At 43.5% G+C, this 24,796-nt stretch overlaps 1 protein-coding gene across 1 annotated transcript; it reads left to right on the top strand.

The window, feature by feature from the left end:
* Positions 1-7,047: 7,047 nt before the first annotated feature.
* On the top strand, positions 7,048-24,547 carry LOC112888774 (DNA topoisomerase 1). Its single transcript, XM_025955096.1, has 21 exons — positions 7,048-7,205; positions 7,745-8,790; positions 9,966-10,617; positions 10,699-10,785; positions 11,564-11,610; positions 12,040-12,149; positions 13,379-13,479; positions 14,178-14,270; positions 15,682-15,765; positions 15,884-15,967; positions 16,101-16,169; positions 17,811-17,870; positions 18,548-18,619; positions 21,660-21,767; positions 22,347-22,423; positions 22,633-22,716; positions 22,835-22,946; positions 23,035-23,124; positions 23,219-23,284; positions 23,361-23,456; positions 23,694-24,547. Exons 1-21 carry the CDS (start codon positions 7,110-7,112, stop codon positions 23,814-23,816), a joined length of 3,357 nt encoding a protein of 1,118 aa, XP_025810881.1. The 5' UTR covers positions 7,048-7,109; the 3' UTR covers positions 23,817-24,547.
* Positions 24,548-24,796: the final 249 nt, after the last annotated feature.

Raw genomic sequence — 24,796 nt, forward strand, 5'->3', positions numbered from 1 at the left:
TCGATCTAAGGTCAGGATATTTTCAGCTCAAGATTAGAGAAAGTGACATCCCTAAGACAGCTTTTGTCACCCGCTATGGGCAGTTTGAGTTCACCGTAATGTCCTTCGGACTAACCAATGCCCCTGCCTATTTTATGAACCTCATGAACAAAGTATTTATGGACGAGCTGGATAAGTTTGTCGTAGTCTTTATCGACGACATACTTATCTACTCCAAGAGTATTCAGGAACATGAGCAACATCTGCGGGTAGTATTGGAAAAGTTGAGGACACATAGGCTATATGCCAAGTTTAGCAAGTGCGAATTCTGGCTGGAGAGAGTAGCCTTCCTTGGTCACATTCTCACCGCGGAAGGCGTAGCAGTGGACCCAAAAAAGGTCGAAACAGTTACCAACTGGCAGCGACCGACTAATGTTAGTGAAATCAGAAGTTTTCTTGGATTAGCCGGGTACTATCGGAGATTTATTGAGGGATTCTCTAAGATAGCCCGACCCATGATGGAACTTCTTAAGAAGGAGAAGAAGTTTGCCTGGAGAGAATCTTGTGAAAGAAGTTTTCAAGAATTAAAGCAGAGGCTGACAACCTCCCCGGTGCTGACCCTACCGGACATTCATCGGAATTTTGTCATTTATTGTGACGCATCCCGACAAGGATTAGAGTGTGTTCTGATGCAAGACGGGAAAGTCGTTGCATATGCTTCCCGCCAACTCAGGACTCATGAGCAGAATTATCCAACCCATGATTTGGAATTGGCAGCCGTAGTGCACGCCCTTAAGATTTGGAGACATTACCTGATTGGAAATAAGTGTGAGGTTTACACCGACCATAAGAGTCTGAAGTATATTTTTACCCAGCCGGATTTAAACTTAAGGCAAAGAAGATGGTTGGAGTTGGTCAAGGACTACAATTTGGAAATTCACTATCACCCCGGGAAAGCAAACGTAGTAGCTGATGCCTTAAGTCGGAAATCCTATGGGCCCAAAGATGATCATCTGCGCGAGGAGATGGCACGATTAAATGTGCACATTGTCCTGCGAGGTTCCAGCCAGGTGCTAAACGTCCAATCGACAATAGAGGATAGGATTAGAGAGTCCCAAAGCTCGGATCAGGAATTAATGAAGATCTGCAAACAAACTGGAGAAAACAAAGCACCGGGCTTCAGAGTAGACGATAAGGGAACGTTATGGTACGAGGATAGGATTTGTATACCCCAGAATGGAGACTTCCGGCAGATAATCATGGACGAAGCCCATAACTCAGCCTACTCCATCCACCCAGGATCCACCAAAATGTATATGGACATAAAGCAAAAATATTGGTGGAATGGAATGAAGGCGGATATTGCACGATTTGTGGCTCATTGTGATACCTGCCAAAGGATCAAGGCCGAACATCAAAGGCCGGCCGGATTAGTGCAACCCTTGCCTATCCCGGTCTGGAAATGAGATGAGATAGGAATGGACTTTGTAGTGGGTCTACCCCGAACATAGAAGGGACACGATTCCATATGGGTAATAGTGGACCGACTCACTAAATCGGCTCATTTCATACCCGTACGAACTAATTACGGTGGAGAAAAGTTGGCAAAGCTTTATGTGGAAAACATAGTAAGGTTACACGGAGTGCCTAGCAGAATTGTCTCAGATAGAGGAACCCAATTTACCTCTAGGTTTTGGAGAAGCCTGCATAAAGCCATGGGCACTAAGTTAGATTTCAGCTCCGCATATCACCCGCAGACGAATGGTCAAACCGAGAGGGTAAATCAGATTATGGAAGATATGCTGAGAGCATGTGTCCTGACCTACGGAAAGGACTGGGAGCAGAGTCTACCTTATGCAGAATTCTCGTACAACAATAGTTACCAAGCCAGTTTGGGTATGTCACCGTTCGAAGCCCTCTACGGAAGAAAGTGCAAAACTCCCCTAATGTGGTCGGAAGTTGGGAAACGTACCCTAGTTGGACCCGCACTCATAAAAGAAGCAGAAGAAAAAGTAGTGGAAATCCGCGAGAAGTTGAAAGCAGCTCAGTCTCGACAAAAGAGCTACGCAGACAGAAAGAGGTGGGAAGTAAGTTTCAACCCAGGAGATTTTGCTTACCTTAAAGTCTCACCTATTCGAGGGACCCGAAGGTTTCAAGTACAAGGAAAATTGGCCCCTCGATACGTTGGATCGTATCGGGTTCTGAAGAGAGTCGGAGCAGTAGCATACCGACTGGAGTTACCAGAAGAAATATCGGATATACATCCAGTGTTTCATGTCTCGCAATTAAGGAGATGTTTGAGAGTACCCGAGGGTGAACACGTGCCGGTGGAAACAATAGACCTGCAACCGGATCTGCGATACCAGGAAGTGCCGGTCAAAATTCTAGACACTGTCACTAGAAGGACAAGAAACTCCGAAGTACGGATATGCAGGGTTCAATGGAGCAGACACGGAGTAGAGGAAGCAACCTGGGAACGCGAGGAGGCTCTAAAGAAGGAATTTCCCCATCTGTTTAGAAGCCAGTCAAATCTCGAGGACGAGATTCATTTAAGTGGGGTAGGTTTGTGACGCCTTGAAAATTTACCGAATTGAATCACACGCTAGAGTGCTTCGTTTAAAAACTGTTAGTCATCAAAACCCTAGCCCGACCCCTTTTCCAATGTCTGTACCCTCTTTTTCTTCGCCGCTGTCCCATCCCGCACCGCTCGGCGGTCCGACGACCGCGCGCGACCGCTTTCCGCAATCAGCGCCGGCGCAATCCCTTTCCCCTCGCGTAGCGCACGAATGTCGCGCGCGTGGCCGACCGGCCGCGGTCGCCGCCGCGATCGACGCCGACGCGATCTCTCTCTCTCCCTCTTCTTTTTCCCTTTTCCTCCCTCTTCTATTTCTTCCCTTTTTTTCCCTTTTCTTTTCCTCTCCTTCTTTCCTTTCTTCCTTCTCTTTCTTCCTTTCCACTTTTCCCTCCTGCTTGGCTTCCGAGCCACGGCCACCTCTTTCCCCTCGCGCGCACGCACGGCCCACGCACGCACGCCCAGCGCGTGCATCGCGTGACCACGCCGCCCGCCGTGTCGCCCGTCGCTCGCCACGCCATCCGGCCTCCGGCCCCAGCCACGTCGCCCCGTTCCCCGGCCGCGCACGCCGCCGTACGCGCGCGCACCGCCGAGTCGCGCACGCGCACGCGTCCGGCCCACGCGCACGCGCACGGCCATACCGCGGCGCGCACGCGCTGCACGGCTCGCCGCCCCGCCGCCGCTGGCGCCCCGCCTCACCGCTCGCGCCGTCGCCCTGTGCCGCACAGCACCCAGCCCCCTCCCCCACGTGCTCGACGCCGCCCTCGGCGCTTGCGCCTTGCCGCACGCCGAGCGCCATTAATGGCCGCCCCGGAGCCGCCCCGCCGGCCACCAGCCGCCCGCCCGCTCCTCCACCACGGCCGCCTATAAATAGGCCCCCCCCCGCACCCCGGCACCCCCACAACCCGCGCCGCCGCCCCCCCAGCTCCCTTCCCAGGCCCCCCTCACCGCCCGCCGGCCCGCACTGCCCGCCGCCGCCCGCCAGTCGGCCGGCTGCCTCGCGCCACCCCCGCCCGAAGTAAGGCCCGGAATGGGACCCCCTCCTCCCCCTCTCCCTTTCCCCCCAACCCCGAGCCGCTATCGGGCCCCGGGCCGCCGAGATTGGCCGGCGCCGGACCTCCCCCTCCCCTCCTCTGTTTCCTGCTAGCAAGAGGAGGAAGAAAGGGGCAATTTTGCCCTTAAGCCCCTCCCATTTCCCCCTATCCGGTTAAGGGCCCCCACCCTTTGTACACTTTTGCAGGAAGGCCCCCCTCTTTACTATTTTTCCAAACAAGACCCTTCCACTATGTAGGTTTATTTTCAAAGAGACCCCTCATACTTTCTGTTGTACCCCCAATGTTTCTAGGATTCACAAACAAGCCCCTCTCTTTTCAGAAAACTTACAAATGAGCCCCTGGGCCCCTGTTTAACCCCTGAACCCCTCTTTACCTCGTCATTTTATGTGCGAAACGATCTCCGATCGACCCGAAACTTTACCACGCCCTTTCTAGTATAGTTCTAGCCATGCCATTAAGAAACCACCCAAAAATATTACCCCTAACTCCGTAACTAAATTATTTCCGATTCAAGCTCAACGATGAAAGCTTTAAGTTCTTTCGCTTGATTGTGTGTCTGTTTGTTTGCGCCTTAGGACACGGAGTGAACGAGGAAGGTCCTGACTGTGACCAGGCGAACGAGGACTAGTTCTGCGATCCCGAGCCCGAGGGACAATGCTTCGATCAGGACCTTCCGCAGGGGTTTGATGATGCAAGTTCAATCCCGCCCTTTGATGCATGTTTCTGTCCTAGTTTTTATAAACGCAACCCAGTGGCCTGTTTTCTAAAATTGCATGGCTTTGCTTGCTGAAAACATGGTAGGATAGCCACCCTATTTGTGATAACCATACCTTGATCACCTGGTTTCATAAGGAAAGTGTGTGTGTGTGTGGGAAGGGATAAAATGTGGTTTGAAAGACGAGTCAGATGGGATGGATGGCATTTCTGTGTGAATTGCCGAGGGTGTGCTCGTACCTGTGTGGTAGAGCGAGGAAGGGAGTTATCCATCTTGTCACCCCTAAGGACCGAGTTGATGTGTCATCTCACCTAGCTTCCTGTCGTGCAAACCACTTGACCGTTGTATGGGCAACGGCTTAGCCCAAATCCCACTAGTTGGTCTGATAGCCATCAGGAGAGCTGAGAGCAGCGGGTGATCAAGGAGAAGGGATAAGCTCTGTGTGACTTATGCCCCGGTTAAACCTCGGAGATAGGTCGAATGACCCCTTGACAGATCCCGTGGTGGCTAGTCAGGTCTAGCTAGGATGGGTAATGGCTTTGATGGGATCTGCACCGGCACTAAGGTGTTCGTGCTGTGGTACCCCACCTGTGGGTAAAGTTGCACACCTCTGCAGAGTTAAAATCTATTCGAATAGCCGTGCCCACGGCATTGGGCAAGTTATGGTGTGGTCACATAAACTAGTGTTTCTCTCTGGGAATGGTTGGGCTAGTATGGGATGTTTGGGGAACGTCCGGCAGTTGTGCCGTGCGCTACGGCGGATGGGGAGTCCGGTAGCAGCTTTGAACTTGGATCTTGTGTGTACCAACACTAAGTGCTCCTTGATACTTAAAAGCTTGTTTTGAAAATTGTTTTAAACGAACCTTTGCATATAACTGCATTTTCTGTAAATAAACCCTAACCCTATCCTTGAACTGTCCTGTGCATTGATTTCTGAAATACCCCTCCGTGGGTGTGGTTGTACTTGCTGAGTACGTTTGTACTCACCCCATTCTTACTTCTTACAACAGAAGATCCGACTACATCCCCGAAGACGTTGATTAGGGTTTCGTCCTGCACCCAGTCTTGCCTATGGTTAGGGCCACCGCTGGAGTTCCGCATGGCACAAGACTCGGATGACCCTCTTTTCGTAGCCAGTGTAGTAGTGTGGGTTTTAGTTGTAATTCTCGCGATAGTGGCGCTTCACTGCCCATTACCGCGTAGAGTTGTACGGTGATGTACCATCTGATGTAATAAAAGTGTTATCAGCCTCCTGGGACTGATAAAGTAACACTTTTAGTCTTCCCTGATGGGGGGACGCTTCACACCGCCTGTGGCTCGTCCCCCGCTCCACGGAGGTGAAGATGACCGAGCTTGTCGGCCACAAACTCCAGGCTTCCGAAGCAGATGATCTGGTCAGGGATGAAGTGGGGGCGTACCTTTGCTCACCGGCGCCGCCGACGGCGAACTCCAGGCTCCCGAAGCGGACGGAGCCTCCGATGGCTCTGGCCACCATGTTGATGTCGAGGGCCGCCATTGAGCCATCACGTGGCGGTGAGAGTGCGCGATTTCCCCTACCTGGCGCGCCAACTGTCGGTGTTTCGTTCACCGGCTAGTAAATTTAGCATCGCGCTTCTCCATGGCTCGGTGGCTAACAATCGAAGGCAAAGATTTAGACTGGTTCGGGCAATCGCCCTACGTCCAGTATGTGGTGGCCTTCTTCGTATTCCTTACGTTCGAATGCTGGGTACTTACAACGGGGCGCTCGCAAGCGGTGTGCATGTGTGTTCTTGCATGTCGTCCCCTGGAGAGAAGGCCCAGCTCCGTCTTATATACGTGGTGGGCTGGGCTACATTGTGTGAGAGAGAGGGGTCCTGAGCCCCAGGGTCGACACCCTCGGAGTGAGGTCGGCTGATCTACACGTGATCCGCGAGAAGGGAATGACTGTTTTGTGGTAGAATGTGTTGCACTGCTAGATAGAATGTGCAAGAAATTGCGGTTACCAGCTCAATCTAGCCTATCCACTAGATATATGTTAGATTTTCTTTCTCAACCTCAAAGCCCTAGACTAAGGATGACAATTGGACATATGAGAAGGGTACCTACAGGTTCTGTCTTCAATGGACGTGGGTTTAGCTACAAATTTCTACCTGCAGATACGGTTGGCTTGGTACCGGTATAGGTATAAGTCGGGTCAGAGATGGGTAAAAAACTTCACCCATGGGTAAAAAATTAGCTTAGCTAATGTAAGGATCGGGCTAAAAAGGACCGGATTAATATTTTTTAAGTTTTGAGCTAACAATATTTAAAGGCTAAATTGAATTATGAAGTTAGCATTAGGATCGAATTGTGAAGTGAGCATTAGATCTGATCCATCACTACTCTTACCATAGGTAACCGTTGGTTACTCAAAATATAATCCAGCCTCCTCTACACAAACACAACGCAGTAAGCCCACAGCCCCACATGAGACCCAGCTCAAACCTAGACACGCGCGGCCCCTCTGTTCGTTGTTCTTTCCCATCGGCCTCTCGCGACCTCGCGCGGCCTCTCGTCCGACCTCCGCACCCAGGCCCAATCTAGCCCATTTGCTAGAGAGAGATTTTTCCTCAACCCCAAAGCCCGCCCACCCAACTGCGCTCCGCCTGACCGCGCTCCTCGGTCCTCATCAGCCTTCCTTTCGGACCACTTCGCAATCCACTTCCACCTCGGCCCCTAAAACCCTAGCTAAACCACCGCCGAAACCAATGGCTCTCCTCGCCTGAGCCCCCCCCCCCCCCCCCGCGCCACGCCGGCCGCCCCGCTGGCCATGGCGCTCCAGCTCCGCCGCCTCCTCCCGCACGGCTACGCCCAGCGCCACCGCGCCGTCACCCACGCTCTCTTGCCGCCGCCGCTCCCCACAATGGTAAGCGACTCCCACCCCGCCGATAATAATTCATTAAAAGCGCAAGTTTATGTGGCGCGTAGTGCTGTGGCGTTGGGGGGGAGGTCTGAACGCCACCTGTTCGTTGTATTGCCCGTCAGGCACAGGCGAGGCTTTCTCATTTTTCCCCCTTTTATTATGGGGTAGCTCTGTCAAGCTGCAGAAATCTGCAGGGAACTAGTCACTGTGCACACTTTTTTTTTAATCCTGTGTGTACAGATAGACATCTCTGTTGTACAGCCAAACGTGCAAAATCCTGACAGGCAAGAAATAGAGATGCGGCGCAATTTTTTCAGTCACCGATTTTTCTTTTGCTTGCATCAATTCATCGTTGCGGGATTAACTCAACCAAGAACATGGCCGAAGATGGGAGGGAATGATATCTCAATAGCTCTACAGTGTTATACTTTGTTTCTAGTGTTTAATATGGACTTTGCTTGCTTAAAAAAATGACACATTGCTTCAAAAAATATTTGGGCTTTGCTTGTTCCTTATGTGTTGTCCATTTGTTGCCTTTACAGCTTCAGTTCGGGACATTTCAGAGATATTCTTCCACCCCTTGGGCCTTTTTGCCTTTCCATCCTTGTGAAATGTGCGGGGTTGCATTCAGATGCAATTCAGCAAGGCAAATATCTTCAAGAAAAAGTTCTGGGGTTGCCCTACGGCCCAAAAGTAGTGCCTTTTTTACTACTGGGCTTCTTGGCAAGCATAGTCCCATATGTTTCAAAGCCACAGACAACTGTGGAATTGCTTTAAAGGCTAATAATATTGGTAATTCACGACCATTCTCAACTGCATGCAGTAAAAAGCTAAGGTTCCTCTCTAAAAATAATTGTTCGTTCGGAAACCTAAATATGAGAAGGGAAGATGGAAGTGCTGCACATGGTTTGTTTCACAGATCTGAGAAACGACAAAGCACATTAGCTGCATGTAGTACTGTTGCTGACGAGGCTTCAGCATCTACTAGTAATAGCAGCAAGAGTGTTACCAGTGCTAAGACTGGCACTGCCAAGAGGAAGAGTTCTAGAGGAAGCAAAAAGGAAGTTGATGGAGATATGAATGAAAAGAAAGTACCTACCAAGAAAAAGAGGATATTTAGTAGAACCCGTAAAGCTGCAACAAAAACGACCGGGAGTATTAGTGAGAACCAAGAAGACAAGAAGGCTGATAATTCTAAATCCAAAAAGGGTGCTGATAGTTCTAAAGAGAACAAAGTGAATAATAGGTCAAAATCAAAAGCAAAGGTTTCTGCTGCTTCTACTGTGCCTGATGAAGCTGAGATTTGCATGAAAACCTCTAATGGTGGTTCTCATAGTGAGACAAAGCCACTTGTGCCACTGTATCCTCCCACAGCCAAATCAGTTGTGGTTGTGGAATCAGCCACGAAAGCAAAAGTTATCCAGAATTATCTTGGGGACATGTATGAAGTGCTACCAAGCTATGGTCACGTGAGAGATTTAGCAGGTAGGTCAAAATCCGTCCGCCCTGATGATGACTTCAGCATGGTCTGGGAGGTGCCTGCTGCTGCCTGGACACACCTTAAGAGCATTAAAGTAGCACTGAAAGGGTATGTTTCTTAAAGTGTGTAGTATGGATCTATGGATGCATTTTTCACATGTTTTCTGTTTACATATACATAAAACATAAATCCTCTTTGGTTATTAGATATTCACTCCATCTCTCTAACACTGCCACATTTTTTTTTCTCAAAGCTTTATACACATTAGTTGCTGTGTTTCCAATTATAGAGAGTTAAGAGACAAAAACAAAATCACATAGGCCTTTCATAGAAGTTTTCTGTAGTGCTTGATAGGTTCTGGTTCGCATGGATGTTTGTCTCCAAAATCATTTATTGTATTTGACGCCTCATTGACTCCAATGTCCAATCCTCGTATTTCTGCAAGTTCAATTGACTGACAAAGAATAACCTTTGGCATTGTGTAGTTCTTAACTTATTGAATTAAAGTTACTGTTTTTTAAAAGTATTATTTATAACACTGTCGGCCTAGACCCTGCAGGACATTATTTTACCTTTGAGCATCAACTAGATTTGCAAATTACAAATGCCGTATATATTTTTGTGGACAAACAGTTAATTTTTAGTAAATCTCCTGCTTTTTATGCTGCATCCAAACTTTTGGACTTTTCGATGGCAGCTGCTAGAAAATATTAAAACTATCAGTAGTTTGTTCATTTGGAGCTTCTATAGCTAAGCAGTCCCTGCAAATAGTTTGTGTTCATGTTCTTATTTTTATGTTCTTATATGTAAGTATCACTATAGCCAGTTGTGTATGCTGACATTATTCTTGTTATTGGAGTATCACTATCATCAGTTGTGTATGTTGATGGAATATACTTGAGTATTACTTGTTGGTTTGATTTTTTTGTAACTTTGGTACATGTCGTGAAAGTAAATCACATTCTAATTGCTTTAATAACGATCTGTTGTTGCCCATATGTAAAAATTTTCTGTGATGGTGGTTCATCTAGTTGTGTTTGTTTAAATATTTTACTTATATTTTTCATTAAGATGGTAAAAATTGGCTATGTAATTTGACCCTTTTCCTTAATTGGACTTCTGCTTATACTAATGATAGGTTATTAATTTGAATTCAACTATGTTAGTAGTATAAAAGCTAAATATTTCTGCACACATATTGTTGATTTGATTTTACCCCTTGGGTTGTGAGTCAATAATTCCTAACTGTTTTTTTTTTACCGATGCCCTTCTCTTTTCTTCAGAGCAGAAAATTTAATTCTTGCATCTGATCCTGATCGTGAAGGTGAAGCTATTGCTTGGCACATCAAAGAAATGCTTGAACAGCAAGGCGCATTGGCCTGTGATGTGACTGTTGCAAGAGTTGCTTTCCATGAAATAACTGAGTATGCAATAAAAAAGGCTTTAACCTCCCCGAGATATATTGACATGGACTTAGTTAATGCTTATCTTGCACGACGTTCTCTTGATTATCTGATTGGGTTTGGCATATCGCCACTTCTGTGGAGGAAGTTGCCTGGTTGCCAGTCAGCTGGACGGGTCCAATCTGCAGCTTTGGCCCTTGTATGTGATCGGGAAGCTGAAATAGAACAGTTTAAGCCACAAGAATATTGGACAGTACAGACAGACTTCAAAACCCAATTTGCAGATCCATCGAATCACACATTCATTTCATCCCGTATAAAGCTTCTGAATTCAAAAAAGTTGGATCAACTTTCCATATGTTCTCAAGAAGAAGCGCAAGCTATAGAAAAGAGGATTCATTCTTCTCAGTTTGAAGTTATAGGTGTCAAAAGAAGTAAAATTCAAAAGAATCCTCCGATGCCATATATTACATCCAGTCTTCAGCAGGATGCAGCAAACAAACTACATTTTACTGCAGGGCATACCATGAAGGTTGTTTCTGCTAGACTCATTATATAGTGCATTTATTATGTTGTAATCTGTTGGCTCACGCAACTCATTATATGACTGCAGGTTGCCCAAAAGCTTTATGAGGGTATGAACCTTTCATCGGAAGAGGCGACTGGGTTGATAACATATATGAGAACTGATGGGTTCCATGTAAGTAACACCCAACATTTTCATGACTCAAGTAGTTTTACCTTGTTTGTTGGTGTGTGTGTGTGTGTATGGTCCACAGGTCTTTGTTCCCTCTGCTTTATTTCTATTTGAAAATTTCAAATTGATCATGTACTTTGGGTCGTAGTCTAAAGTTGGTGCAGTTACTTTAAATTGTTTAAAATTATGCTGCAGCATTCGGGTGCATGCATAAGCCTTCTGATGGCAGTAGGAACTTTAAATGATGCATTCAATTGAGCAAAACTGCACTTCTTTTGCATGATTACTGCATAACCACACATTTGTTAGCACTTTGTTGAGGTGTTATTAATAGGTTTCAAATAGTTTAAGCCTGCAAAGTAGATGGTTTAGGAGTTCATAGTCAAAGCTAGACTGCTTAAAGAGTTCATGTTACTAGTATGCACCTTTTCTAATATATACTGGTCAAATTTATGTTATGGAGATTGGAGAACATGTAGATTTCTAAAATGCCACTTATCTGTGACTGGAGGGAGTAAAAGATGATAACTGCACTGAAACTTTAATTCACTAAAGTTCTTTTTATGAAACATTTAATGACTGGCATGCGAAATTAACTGAAGTTAGATAACTAAAGTCTAAATGTATGATGCAATGATAAATGATGGATGCTTCTGGATATCCTTTGATGTGAGAATTTCCAGAAATTTGTCAATAAGATATTATTGAGGATCCAATATATTTGATGTTTACTTGTTTGACTAGCGTGTTGACTTATTTGTTCTCCTTTTACCCCTTGAAGATTTCTGATGGAGCTGCAGAAGACATCCGTTCATTAGTCAAAGAAAGGTACACAATTCTCTCTAAAGTAGCTGCTAAGTCTCTTTCTGATTTTATAATGGTGCTAATTTCTCTTGTTCCATTTTAACTTGTAATCAGTGCTTAGTCCAATAATTTAGTTTAGTTAGTTCCTATGGGGTTTAGTTATATACTAGTGGAAATTTGACATCCACTCGTAGTTATTCAAAACTTATTAGATGAACCTACAACTGTAAGACACATTATTCAAAATATAACTGAGTAATGTAAAATTAAACTGGTCTGAACTCTGAAGATACTTTGACGACATGGTAAGAGGGTTCAAGTTGTTGATCGATTCATCTCAAGTTGTTGATTGATGGTATTGCATTCTAGTTTGATATGCACTTGATGTAATGACGTGTATCTGGGTATGGTTTCTGGCCAGCATTTCTTCTTGTTAATTAGAATTTTCTTCAGATATGGTGAGGAGTATGCTGCAGAGGACATCAGGAAGTATTTAAAGAAGGTGAAAAATGCTCAAGAAGCCCATGAAGCCATTAGGCCCACCAGTATAAGGAGGCTGCCATGTAATGAGTTACCCTGTGTTTTTGTTGATTTATTGCATTTTCTCAATTACAGCTGCTAACCCTCTCCTAGCAAATGATTTTGAGTAAGCTTTAGTACATGCATATTGTCCCCATGGAGGTTATAATTCTATTATTCATATTCAAGAATCATCACCAAAATGTTGCTAGTATTGTACAGGATATGCTATGGATTGGTTAGTTTCTTGAGATCCACATTTCATACTGAGCAAAATGTTGTACAATTCATGCCTCGTGATTCTGCCCCATACACTGCTTTATTATTTTGCAGAGATTCGAGCAACACTTCTATGAATACTGCACTTAGGAATGTGTTTGCATTATTGACGATACTGTGTTTTGCAATCTGTAGTGAACATGCTCTATAGATGACCATTTCTACTTGATAATGACAATATCTGTGATCCAATCAGCATCTTCTATTGGATTGCATGAGCACCTTATATATGTGTAGTTTTTTTAATTTATTTCTATAGACATTGATGAAGATGTTAGACATAGAATTTTAGCCGGTTGGTTGAAGTGGCGGCAGGCTTCGGGCATCCTCTGTGACAAGAAGGTGCCACAGAGGCTAAAAGGTAAGTTCTATAGGACGGCGATTCGCCCGGCGATGCTATACGGTGCTGAATGTTGGCCTACAAAAAGGCGACATGTCCAGCAACTGAGCGTAGCAGAGATGCGTATGCTGCGTTGGTTCTGCGGGCATACAAGAAGGGATAGAGTCCGGAACGAAGAGATTCGAGATAGGGTAGGGTGGCACCTATCGAGGAGAAGGTGATTCAACATCGGTTGAGATGGTTTGGACATGTACAACGGAGGCCTCCCGAGGCGCCGGTGCGTAGTGGAGTTTTAAAGCGGGGCGATAATGTAAAGAGAGGTAGAGGTAGACCTAGACTAACTTGGGACGAGACGGTTAAGAGAGACCTTAAAGAGTGGAATATCGCTAAGGAATTAGCTATGGATAGGAGCGCTTGGAGATTAGCAATTAACGTACCTGAACTGTGACCTTTGTTACTTTTTGTTTAACCCCTAACTCTTCCTTTGGCTTGTGCCCTTTTTGTGTTTCTTATTCTTGTTTTCTGTGGGTTTCATCTCTAGCCTACCCCAACTTGCTTGGGACAAAAGGCTAAGTTGTTGTTGTTGTTGTAAAGTGATATCACTCAGTATTGTGTCTGATTTTTGATATATAGTTGCAACACTATCTCTTGTAGCATCTTTGGTTGGAGTACTTGATGATGATTCTCTAAAACTGTACACTCTAATATGGAAAAGGACAATGGCTTGCCAAATGGAAGCTTCCAGAATTGATCTGGTTGGTTATTCTTGCTCCTCATTTTTCCCTATGGTTGATTTTGTTCTTTATGATGGTTATAAGTTATATGGGAAACAAAGTTCTATTGGTTAAGGAAAGCTTAATAAGTTGAAACATACGAGAAATTTGCAGCAGCCAGCAAGTGCTTCTAACCGAGGAAACATTTTTCAGTTTTTAGGATGTTTAATCCTTTTTCTTTTTCTTAATTTCTGGTAGATTAGTGAGGCACCTCTATATCTCATGTTGCCTACATTTCCAATATCATCAGCATTAGGCTGTTGGTTGAACTTGATGTATAAAATTCAGTGTTGTTTTAAAGCCAACTAGTCAAGGGGTCCTACCGGCACATTGATAAGATAGTAAGAAAAGCAATTGCAGCCCAGTATGTGTCCTTCTCAAAGACCTACTTGAGGCTACATGCTGAAGATTTCACCCTGAGCTTTTGGCTAACTGGTTGGTTTGTGAAACTTATTTAGCCATGTTTCTTTGTATAGTTTATGTGTTTTGTGCATAGCTCAGGAACATAATTTCAGCTGTTGTCTTCAATAAAAACATTTGCTTAAACACATATGTAGTAGATAGTAAATGTGACATCCTCATTCTCTAGCATGGAAAACATGTTAAAATTCTTAGTACTTCGTTTTTCTGTAAATTTCAAGTTTTTTAAATGTTCCATCAAATACATGCTTGCTCTTTAGATTCAAGTGGATATTGGAACTCCAAAAGGTGACATGAGTTTTCATTCGTCTGCATCTAGACTGGACTTCAAGGGATACCAAGCTGTCTATGAGGTAAGTTGAAAAATTATAATTTTTTTATACTTGCTTCTTACATCGTCTATGGATTTTATACTTGCTTCTTACATTGTCTATTGTTGTGCTTGAATTTCTTAAGAAAATATGTTGGTTGACTCCTAAGGTGGCCTTCCAACCTTAGCTTGTGTGACTTTATTCAGCCTATGAATGCCTGATGATTGAGAAAGTTTGATGGTTCAGCCGTTCAGGGGCTAATTTCTTTTCTGGTATAGCTTTTATCATCTATATATCTTCATTTGCTTGCGATTTATTTCAGGGTACAAGTACAACCGGTTCAGATACTATCTGCCTGCTCTGCTGCTAGTTTTGCCCAGGCATTTATATGATATGGAAAATCATATTATTTGATTCTGATTGGATGTGGAGATCAGTATGTCTAGGCCAATGTGACATTGGATATTGGACTAGCCCATCCATTTTTTTTCTTTCTTTCTGATTTTTCTTTTGCTATAAGGGTTAGGGAATGAGATTCTCTTTGTTGATATTTGAAACAATACTACCTCTATCTTTCAAAGAACACTTTTCGCTAAGAATCAAAGTTTTCATTGTTGGAGAACTGTATACCCAGAGGGTGGTTCATGTTTGCTGGCACTTTGGATGGTGTCTCAATATTTTGTTCTTTCTTTAAAAGAATGGGTTTTTTTTTGTAGTTTAAAACCTGGTTCCAGCACTCAAGGAAAAAGCATGTTTCTACCCATAAGAGGGAATAGTGTGTGCTTAATGGTATGACCAGCCTTGTTTTGAAGGGTTTCCTGCTAGTTTGAGCCGGTTTTCCATGACGTGTTTAGGTTCTTGTACAAAGTAAAAGAAAAAAAAAATAAGCACACATGTTCTAGAAAGCAACTTTTTGTCATTGGCATTCACATCATGAATTTGTGATGTATGATATGCACTATTGCAAATGTATCACCAGACATGGCCATTTATTTTTCTACGCCCCTATTTGGTTGATGCTTTGTTTGATGAACTTATCTACCTGTAATCTATTAGCACTCGATCTGTATCAATACATTGTTTCTTAATGTGGGTTAGGACATGGAGACAAATTTTAGGTCACTTGATCACCTCTGACGTGCACTAGAATACATATCTATAATGACTTGTTGTGTGGTACATAATTTGTATTATAGCGTACCATCTAAGTTTTTTGTTGAATCCTTGTGTGAAGTTTACATTCTTTATCCTTAGACTCTTTCAAAATGTGTGAGTTTGTTCTGATTCATCAGTATCTTTGTTTTTTTTTTTTATGTTCTTGATTGAGCTCCTTTTGGTGCTGGTGGGTAGGAGTAGGACTTGGCTTGATTTATCAGTTGCACTTTATTAAGAACTGTGTGTCAACTTTTCAGTTTACGAATTTAAAACTCAATAACAACTTTGCTACTTATAGGACAGTGAGGCAAGTCCATCCAGCGACAGCTCCGTGGGAGATTCTGTGCATGAGGGTAACTTTGATGCTTTGTCCAAATTAAAGGTTAGCAGCTGCTGAATCGTCGCTTGACTATTCCATTCCTTTACTTCTCAAGCCACTGCAGATTATTGGCTACCATTCGACTATCCAGTATGTTATTAACACATCTCCTTTCTTCTAGGTTAAGGACTTGGTGTCTCCAGTTAATGTGCATCTTGGGCAACACTTTACTAAGCCACCATCACGTTATTCTGAGGGTGCATTGGTAAGCAATAACCTATTATGTTTCCTTTTTCACCTGTTTACTCTGAGGATTGTCCATTTCTGCAATGAAACAATGTTTCTTTTTACTGGGTTCTACTACTTCAGATTTTCATATTATGCGTTGTTAACTCCAGATTAAGAAGCTAGAAGAACTTGGAATCGGAAGGCCTTCTACTTATGCATCTATACTGAAAGTGTTACAGGTAACATAACTATATTTACCATGGTATCGGAAGGCTATTTAGGTATGCCTAAATTATATCTGATAGCCTTTCTTAATTTAGACATATTCTGTTGATTTTTGTGCGGGATATTTAATCACTAATATGTACCCAACGCCAAATTTGGGCTGGGTAGCTCTTGTAGCTGCCTTCAGAGTGTTGTACTATCATTGGCTTGGACTTTGTGGAAAGAAAGGGGTGAATATAGATTGAGGCATGACTTATGGTTCTATTTTAAGAGGTAGTGAAGGGCTATCTTGCCTTCTTGCTCACAGTGCTGTTCCTTCCTGGACACAGCAGAGGCTCTGCATACATCTCTTTCAGCGAAGGCTTATGCATTGATGCCAAACTGATTGCAGTAGTACTTATTGAGCTCGAATCCTAATATCAACTTAGTAGAATTATATACCTTACTTCCCTAACTTAAGAAAAATACCCTGATATCTTCAGCTAATTGCACTGAGACATGCCCCGAGCTGATATCAACAATGGCTGCATGATTGCTTTTGCACCTGTAGGTGTGCTCTAGGAAAGACTACACGCATATGCCTCAAAATGTAGCACACACCATGCTGTCTCATAGTCATAGTGTACTGTCAAGGGCACATGTCACTGTCACCCTTGACATTTCGGTTGCAGTGGAAGTTGAATGATGTTGGTCTGCATAGGGGTCTGCGTGTAGAGTAAGAGCCTAGCTCAGTTGGTAGGATTTGTGGGTGTACACTACCACCAGTGTTCAGGTCGTCTTCAACTCGAATTTGGGTGCCTATTTCTTCTTATTACAATGCCACCTAGTTCCTACAAGGTTGATTGAGTTCTTTTTTAGGGTATGCTGAATCGAGCATTGTTGTAAAGTTGCTAGGCGCTATGCACTAGGCTGGGGTTGTGCCTAGTGTGTGATTTCTTTATAGGTGTACTAGACTGGAGAGTGGTTCGTAGTGGCGTAGTGGGGTGGGAGGGTGGTGCTATTGTCTAGTGTCAATGAACAGTGGTCAAGTTGGTATGTAAGTTAGTTAAGGTTGATGTTGAGTTATGATAAGCATAGGCCTTGGTTCCATTCATCGTAGACCAGGGTATGGACTGGCGATCTGGTAGTAGAGCCCTTTTCAGTGATTATAGAAAGGACAGATCCGAATTCTCCCTTTGTTAATATTATCCTCTTATCACATTCCGTTACGCTCTTGCTTTTCTACACCCCTGATCACAACCAGTTTCTTAAAGCTGAAGTTTCTATAAGTTTAAACCACTGATTCTAGGGCATTTCACTGGCATTAGGAGCTAATAGCATGACAGGACAAGCATGAAAGCAATAAAAAAGGCACGCTTATGTTTCCCCCAAATGATGTAGTGCAGCACGATCACTTCTTTTTAGCAATGCCAAAAATGTCACATTTAGAACTAGGGCGCACTTACTTTTAATTGGAATATTGGATCAAGCATGTTTTATACATATTTGTTAGTACACATAAATGCCTTTTGAGTTTGAATAGAAACAACATATGGGTGAAAAACAGTTGCCAAGTTTTAGACATTTAATATGCACTTCTTAGTTCTCATCTTTGTTCATTGTCATTAGCACTGACTTGTTCCACAAGGATAATAGTTTTTACTTGTTTTGTTTAGGACCGGAAATATGTGACAATAAAAGGTCGAGTTCTGCACCCTGAATTCCGCGGTCGAATGGTTTGTTCCTTATTTCATGTCCTTCCTTTGGAATGATCCTCTATGATCAAAATATCTTTAGCTCTACTATCATCTCAAATTTTAGTACATTTATTCGAAGGCAGATAATACTTCTACCTAAATGCTTGGTTTTGTACTAGAATAATCTCTTCTTCCTATGCATATCTTTTTTTGTAATGTGTTTGAGTCTTTCATGTGTCTCTTATTATTATTTGAATACAATTCAAATTTTCCTCCAAAATATCTAAAGTTTACCTTTATCTCTAATGATCCCAGAGTGTATATTTTATTGTTTTGCTAGCTAAATGGTTGATCACAACTTGCCATTACATTCTCGTACGTTTTGTGGTGTTTACATTTGCTGAAATCTTTCACTGATTTTAAGGTCTGGGGAATGGAACTTCTAGGCAGCCTTACCATTGCCAAATTTCCCTAGAACTAGTGAGTTTTAGCATGGTGCACCCCCTCACCCCGTCCCCCCCCCCCCCCAACCCACCCACACACACCCTCCCCTTTCCCTTTTGCAGCTCAATGCCATGTTTCCCAGATCAATGCCATTTATTGTAGGCCTCATCATCTCAGCCCTGTTTCAATTTATGTAGCTGAGGTTGCTTGTTATAAATTAAATTTCAATGTGTCTAATTTTGGTTTTTGTTCAATGGCATCTCATTTTTCAGGTTTCGGCATTCCTTTTGCACCATTTTTCTGAGGTTGCTGATTACAGCTTTACAGCTAACATGGAGACAGAGGTAGTAAACATTTCTCAATTTATATTGTTATGTGTGCATCTTCATTTCATCTTATACCATAGTTCTAAAAACCTTGCTTAAGCTGGCTGGTTGGTGGTTACTGCTATGGATTAAACCACTATGAGAATTCATGAAATCAGCACATCCTATGGACATTGGACCAATGTTTTCTAGTCGTCCGACTAATCGCGATTAGTCACGATTAGTCGGGCTTATCGCTCCCTTGCCACCGATAAGGACCAGCAACTAGGTATGAGCGACTAGAAACCTATTTGTCCGGTTAGTCGTCGACTAACCGTGATTAGTCGTCCTATTAGGCTTGAAAACGATCAGATTTGAGATGATGGGCCTCGGTCAGTGGATGGTGGGCTACTAGGCTAGCAATTAGGCCCATTAGGTTTTGGGTATATATCTCTCAGCTGCAGGTGCTGCCAAGCCACCTCACCCCAAAACGCCTGCTAGAACACACGCGGACGCGACACCATCCGCCTGCCAAAATATGCACCGCCGCCCACCCAAAGGCACGTCCGCCGGCGCATCCAGCAACCCAGGAGCACGCCGCTGCCGAGGAAACGCCCAGGGGCTCCATGCCTCCCCGCTGCCCAGGAGCTCCATGCCTCCCCGCTGCCAGGAGATACCCGCTGCCCAGGAGCTCACGCCAAAATTGTGGTGTTGATGCTTGCTATATACTATGTACTGTACAGTATACATATCATCTCGGTCCTGGATGTACAGGACGACTATATAGACGACTAGGCTCGACTAATCGGCCTTATTGATGACTAATCTCGACTAATCACCTTATCGGTGCCATGGCGACTAGGTTCGATTAGATGACTGTAAAACATTGCATTGGACCGCTTCTAATTCATATTCATGTATTCAAGACATTAGCAAGATTGTTATCTATAATTCTGGAAATGATTCAGGACATAATTGTCATCATGGTGCTCTGCCCGGCAACCCTGGGATGCCAGGAATGCATAGAAGTCAGTTAGATGAGATGAAGCTATACGGACATATCATGGTTCTATATGCCTCATATATCATAATTCGATAATAAATCTAGAATGGAAGCATATTAAAAGTTACATAAGAATAATGTTATTTTTGCAAATTAAGCTAATGTTCCAAGATGAAGAGGACTATTACCATATGTCTAATTGTTTTGATAACAATTAACAAGGCTCTCAGAGTGATAATAGAAGCGAAATAAATATTGTAGTAGCTTGGCTTGGCAACCCAATACAGTTAAAGTGTGCACAGCAGTTGAGAAGGGCAGATGCAGAGAGCCAAGGGTGTGCGGAGAATCCAAAGCACTGTTTAGCACAAGTGCAGCAACTGGAAACTAGCCCTAGACTGTCAATTTTGCAGTACACACTGTTATTAACGTATGGTTTTCATGTGCCATGCCTATTTCTCTCGCCTTCATTTTCTGTGCTTCCATGCATGCTACATCTGAATTAAATATGGTAACTACCAAATTTAGTGAGTGTAATGAGGAAAAAAAACAATGCTTGTCACAAGTTCACAGAATAAACATATCTTGAAGATGGATCTCAATTTGAGCCTGTTTTGGAAGGGGAAAATCCCCTTAAGCTGCCTCCAGACTGCAGTGAGATATGCCTTGGTAAAAACAATATAGATGATGATTTCTTAGCATGTGTTTGGTTTGGAGATGGGTTGGGTCCATCCCTATTTTTTGGGTTGGGTTCAACCTGGATTCAATCCACCTAGTGTTTGGTTGAGAGGTTGGGTCCAACCCAATTTTTTGTTTGGTTCAAGGAACATGAATCTGGGTTGTGACGTTAACCAGTCTTACATGTGGGACCCGCATGTCAATGTCTCGTGTAGTCATTTTCATATTCTTCCTCTGCTCTTCCTCGCCCCGCCCGCTCGCAGCCGGCCGCTGCTCCCCCCGTGCCCCTGCTCGTGCCGCCTGCCGCTGCTCGCCGCATCGCGCTGCCTGCTGCTGCTCGCCACATCGCACAGCGCCACCGCGGGCCTTGTGCAGCGGCCACGTGGTTGGGCTCCCTGCACCGCCGTGCGCGGCCTCGCGCTGCTCCGCCACCGCACGCCGCGGACCCTGCTCTGCCTCGCTCCTCCGCCGTGCCGCGCTGCTGCTCCGCGGGCTCCGTTTTACCCTTCCGTTTTGTCTCTGCATTCAACAGAATCGATCTGAGCAAGGCAAAGCAGCGGCAGCTTCATTTTACACCATCAGGAGCCGAAGATCTTGCCGTTGAGTATTGATTTTGTGCTGCAGGAGCTTTGATTTGCACTGCAGTGTCGATTCCACCTCGGAGGATTGATGTGCGCCGCCGAGCCTTCGAGCTTCGGCAGTGTTCCTGCCACTGGTGCTCACCGCCCCACCGCTTGGAGGACCGCCGCCCACCATGCTCGCTGGATGGCCGCACTCCCGCAGGCCCGCGCTCCTGCTGCGCGCCGTCCGCCCTGACACTGCTCGCCCGCCAGTCCCTGTCCACTCGCAGTCCGCTGGCCACCCGCCCTGCTGCTAACGCCATCGCTGGCCTATGCTCGCGTTCGTCCACCCACCTCAGCCCGCCTGCCTCGGGTCGCACAGAAGGAGACGGCGCTCAACGGGGAACGAAGTGGGTTCATTTGATCCCCTCGTTTTGGAGGGATCAATCCAACCCGCATCTAGAGGGTATATTCTCTTTTGAGGTTGAACCCAACCCTCTAGTCTCCAAACCAAACACCTAGAAAAATGGGTTCAACCCAACCCAACCCACTTGAACCCTTCAACCAAACACATGCTTACACACTTCTGTAATGAGCTAATTATGAGAAGCCATAAAAGGCATGGGACTAAAGCAAGGCAATCTGCTTACCTCATGATTATATATTTGTGAAGATTTTTCTATTAGCTCTGATATCTGCAGATCTGTTGCAATCAGAAAATGAACTTTATATTGCTATCAATAGCATTTAATTTATCCTTTACAAGAACATCTTTCAGTAATATGCTAAATAAATTGGTTGCTAAAATTGTATTGAAGTTCCTTTTCTTTTACATTAATAGCTCGACAATGTATCTGCTGGGTCAACCGAATGGAAGGGTCTTCTGAAAGATTACTGGGAACGATTCAGTAAATATTGTGCAGATGCTAGTAAACTGGATGGCAGAAAGGTAAGATTTATTTAATTTCTGGATATGCTGGTTCTTTGGTGATGCAAGTGTCTTAATTTTTGCTTTGGGTGAGAATCACATCAAGCTTTTTTAATGACACAGCAACTGAAGTCAAATATTTCAGATTCATTTCTCAAGTATGAACTACTAGTGGTTTATGATTATAGCTTTTACTTCAGTAGGATTTCATCCGTAGCCGTGTTGCCTGAAACTTGTCAAGTTGCATTGGCATGAAGGAAATGACATGAGAAATGGCGAGCTCTAATATTTTTCTGTCTCTGCTGATGCTTCTTTGTTTTAAGTGGATATTTTGCTATCACTGGATTAAAAAAAAATTGTCTACTTGTATCACCCAACACAACACAGTTTTGGTTGAACCCCTACATTTGTGCAAACAGAGCTCCAAAATATTCTTGTGGGACGACTGAAGCTCCAAAATAGCAAGGAATCCTTGAGCTAACATACACAAGAATGCTATAAATGGATTACTATGCATATTTAATGCTATTGACGTACCTTAATGTATTGTATTGCCCTGCAAGCACTAAAATTTTGAAACCAAATTTGACAATATTGCAGGTAGAGAGAATGCTTGAAGAAAAATTTGGTCCTATCCTCTTTCCTGATGTTGACAAGGATAGTAGGATTTGCCCTAGGTAATGCATGTCACATATGTACTTTTTAAGTTATCTTCCGTACAATGTACATGTTTTAATTGAAATCAAAGATATGTGATTGAAATTATGTCATCATACTATGTGTTTATCTGTTATGGCTGACCTACAATTTCATCACACTCTGTGATGCTTTCACATTTGTAATTCCCAACATCTTTTTTGTGTGTGTGTGTTTGCGATGCCTGCAGTTGTTCTGAAGGAACCCTGAGATTTAAAGTTAGTAGGTATGGTGAAGGCTACTTTATAGGCTGTGATCGACATCCGAAATGCAAGTATGACCCTTTGAATAGCTTGAAGAGTTTAACCTTTGCTATATTGTTCCTTATCACTCGCTATATATTATGAGTTGATGATTATCGTCATACCTAATCACTAATCTAATTACTGTAGGTACATTGCTCGCTCATTGTCACAGCAAGAAGATGAAACTGAACCCACAGATGAAGGTCCTAAGTCTTTTGAACCCAGGTTACTTGGTGTCATGCCTGATTCCAATGAAAAGGTATATTCAGTTTACAACATTCAGATTTGTTATTTGCAAATCAGTAATGTGTAATAAGTGTATAAATACTTAATTGCTCAATCTACAGGTGTTTTTGAAACAAGGTCCATATGGTCATTATGTTCAGGTTGGGGAGGACAAAAAGGGACTGTTTCCGAAAAGGGCTTCCCTTTCTGAGGTAACTATTCCCTAATTCTTTTTCTAAATGAAAACTCATAATCAATGATTCCCGAACGTTTTCAGGAACTCAAAACAACTAAACCTTGTTTCAGGTCAAAGATATAGACACTGTCACTCTAGATGATGCAATTGAGCTGCTGCAATATCCCAAAATTCTGGTACACATTTCTCTGAGCTGTAGCTGTTGGTGCTATTTGTTTGAGTTGGGTCTCATGACGTTCTATTTTCCTACAGGGAAAACATCCTGATGATGATCATCCGGTACTTATAACACATTCTAAAGTTGGATATAACATCAAACATAGGAGATCTCTTGCTGCATTGCCAAAGGTACATGCTATCATCATAATATTTTACGTTTTTTTTCATTTCAGAAACCAAACTAACATTAATATATAACACATCAGCTATAATTTTCCAATTTCGTGTGTTGGAACAATATATAAGATGTTTACATCTCAAAGATCGATAGCTTCAGATCAGTCCATGTGCATTCGTTAGCATGTTCGGTGAATTTGGAGATTTTCCTTGCAAGATTGATAATATCTTCAAAATGTCTGATGACAGAATATGGACCCGAAGAAGATCACGCTTGAGCGTGCACTGAAACTTCTGAGTGGTAAAAGTGTCAGACAGATTGGTCGGCCAAAGGGGAAATCTAAAACGAAGGAACCCATTGAATGGCATTAGTGGAGGCCTGAACTCGTTGCAAAATCCGAAACATGTGATTGATAGTTGGTCAGAGTTATATCCATACAGAAAATTCAATGACTGGTCGTTACAAAGCATAAATTGGTTTGGCCTTCAGCACGGCGGGCACAAAGCTCTATGCGTGACAGAAGCTGGTCTACAAGAACATGAACTGTGCTTCACAAGCGGCCTTACATTCGATAACTAATACCGGGTTTTCTCTATACTAGCCAGGGGTGATACACAACACTAGTCAAATTCAGGTCATCTTTTCCATTTCATTTTTTGCCCTTTGTCATCACCAGAAGTTGTATAGAAAGCACTACACAACCTACCAGATTATACACCCATAGGTTTTCTGCAACTTGCAGTTTAAATGAGCTGCACATGAGATCAGAGGGTGGTTTTATCACCTCTTTCATTCTTTTGCAGCATCCCTGATCCTTTTCAGGTGAATGCTGCATTTTTTTTTGAAAATGGATGTTTTTCTTGTTCTATTTGAAGAACTGTTACTATGATGGAAGGCCCTAGGCTGAATTTATGCACACTTTTTCCTAGTCCCAACTAACTACGCATTTTTTGTCCTGAAGATAACTGTATCTTGCCTAAGAAAACACACCCACTTGTGCTGTTGTTTTTTTGACGGTCTTGGTAGTGCTGAGTTGAGTGGGATGGATGTGAACTGTATTTTTTTTGAAATATTTAATGTGAACTGTATTGCGACTCAGAAACACAAACCTTCATCACTTCACAGCTGTAAAGTTGATTATCGTTGCATCCTTGTTTATTTTTAAATTTCTTTTTACTGTTAGATAGTTGCTGCGGTTAGCTTTTTTAACTGATTTAACCTGTCGAGTGCCGGTGGACAGCAATCGCATGTGAATTGCTGGAGAAAGTAGTCACGCTTTATTCAAAGAAACGTTAAATTAGTAATGAAGGCCCTAGAAAAAAGGAGGATGTATTTGATCACACATAGGTAG

This window comes from Panicum hallii, chromosome 4 (assembly GCF_002211085.1).
Source record: "Panicum hallii strain FIL2 chromosome 4, PHallii_v3.1, whole genome shotgun sequence".
In the NCBI taxonomy this organism is placed as follows: Eukaryota; Viridiplantae; Streptophyta; class Magnoliopsida; order Poales; family Poaceae; genus Panicum; species Panicum hallii.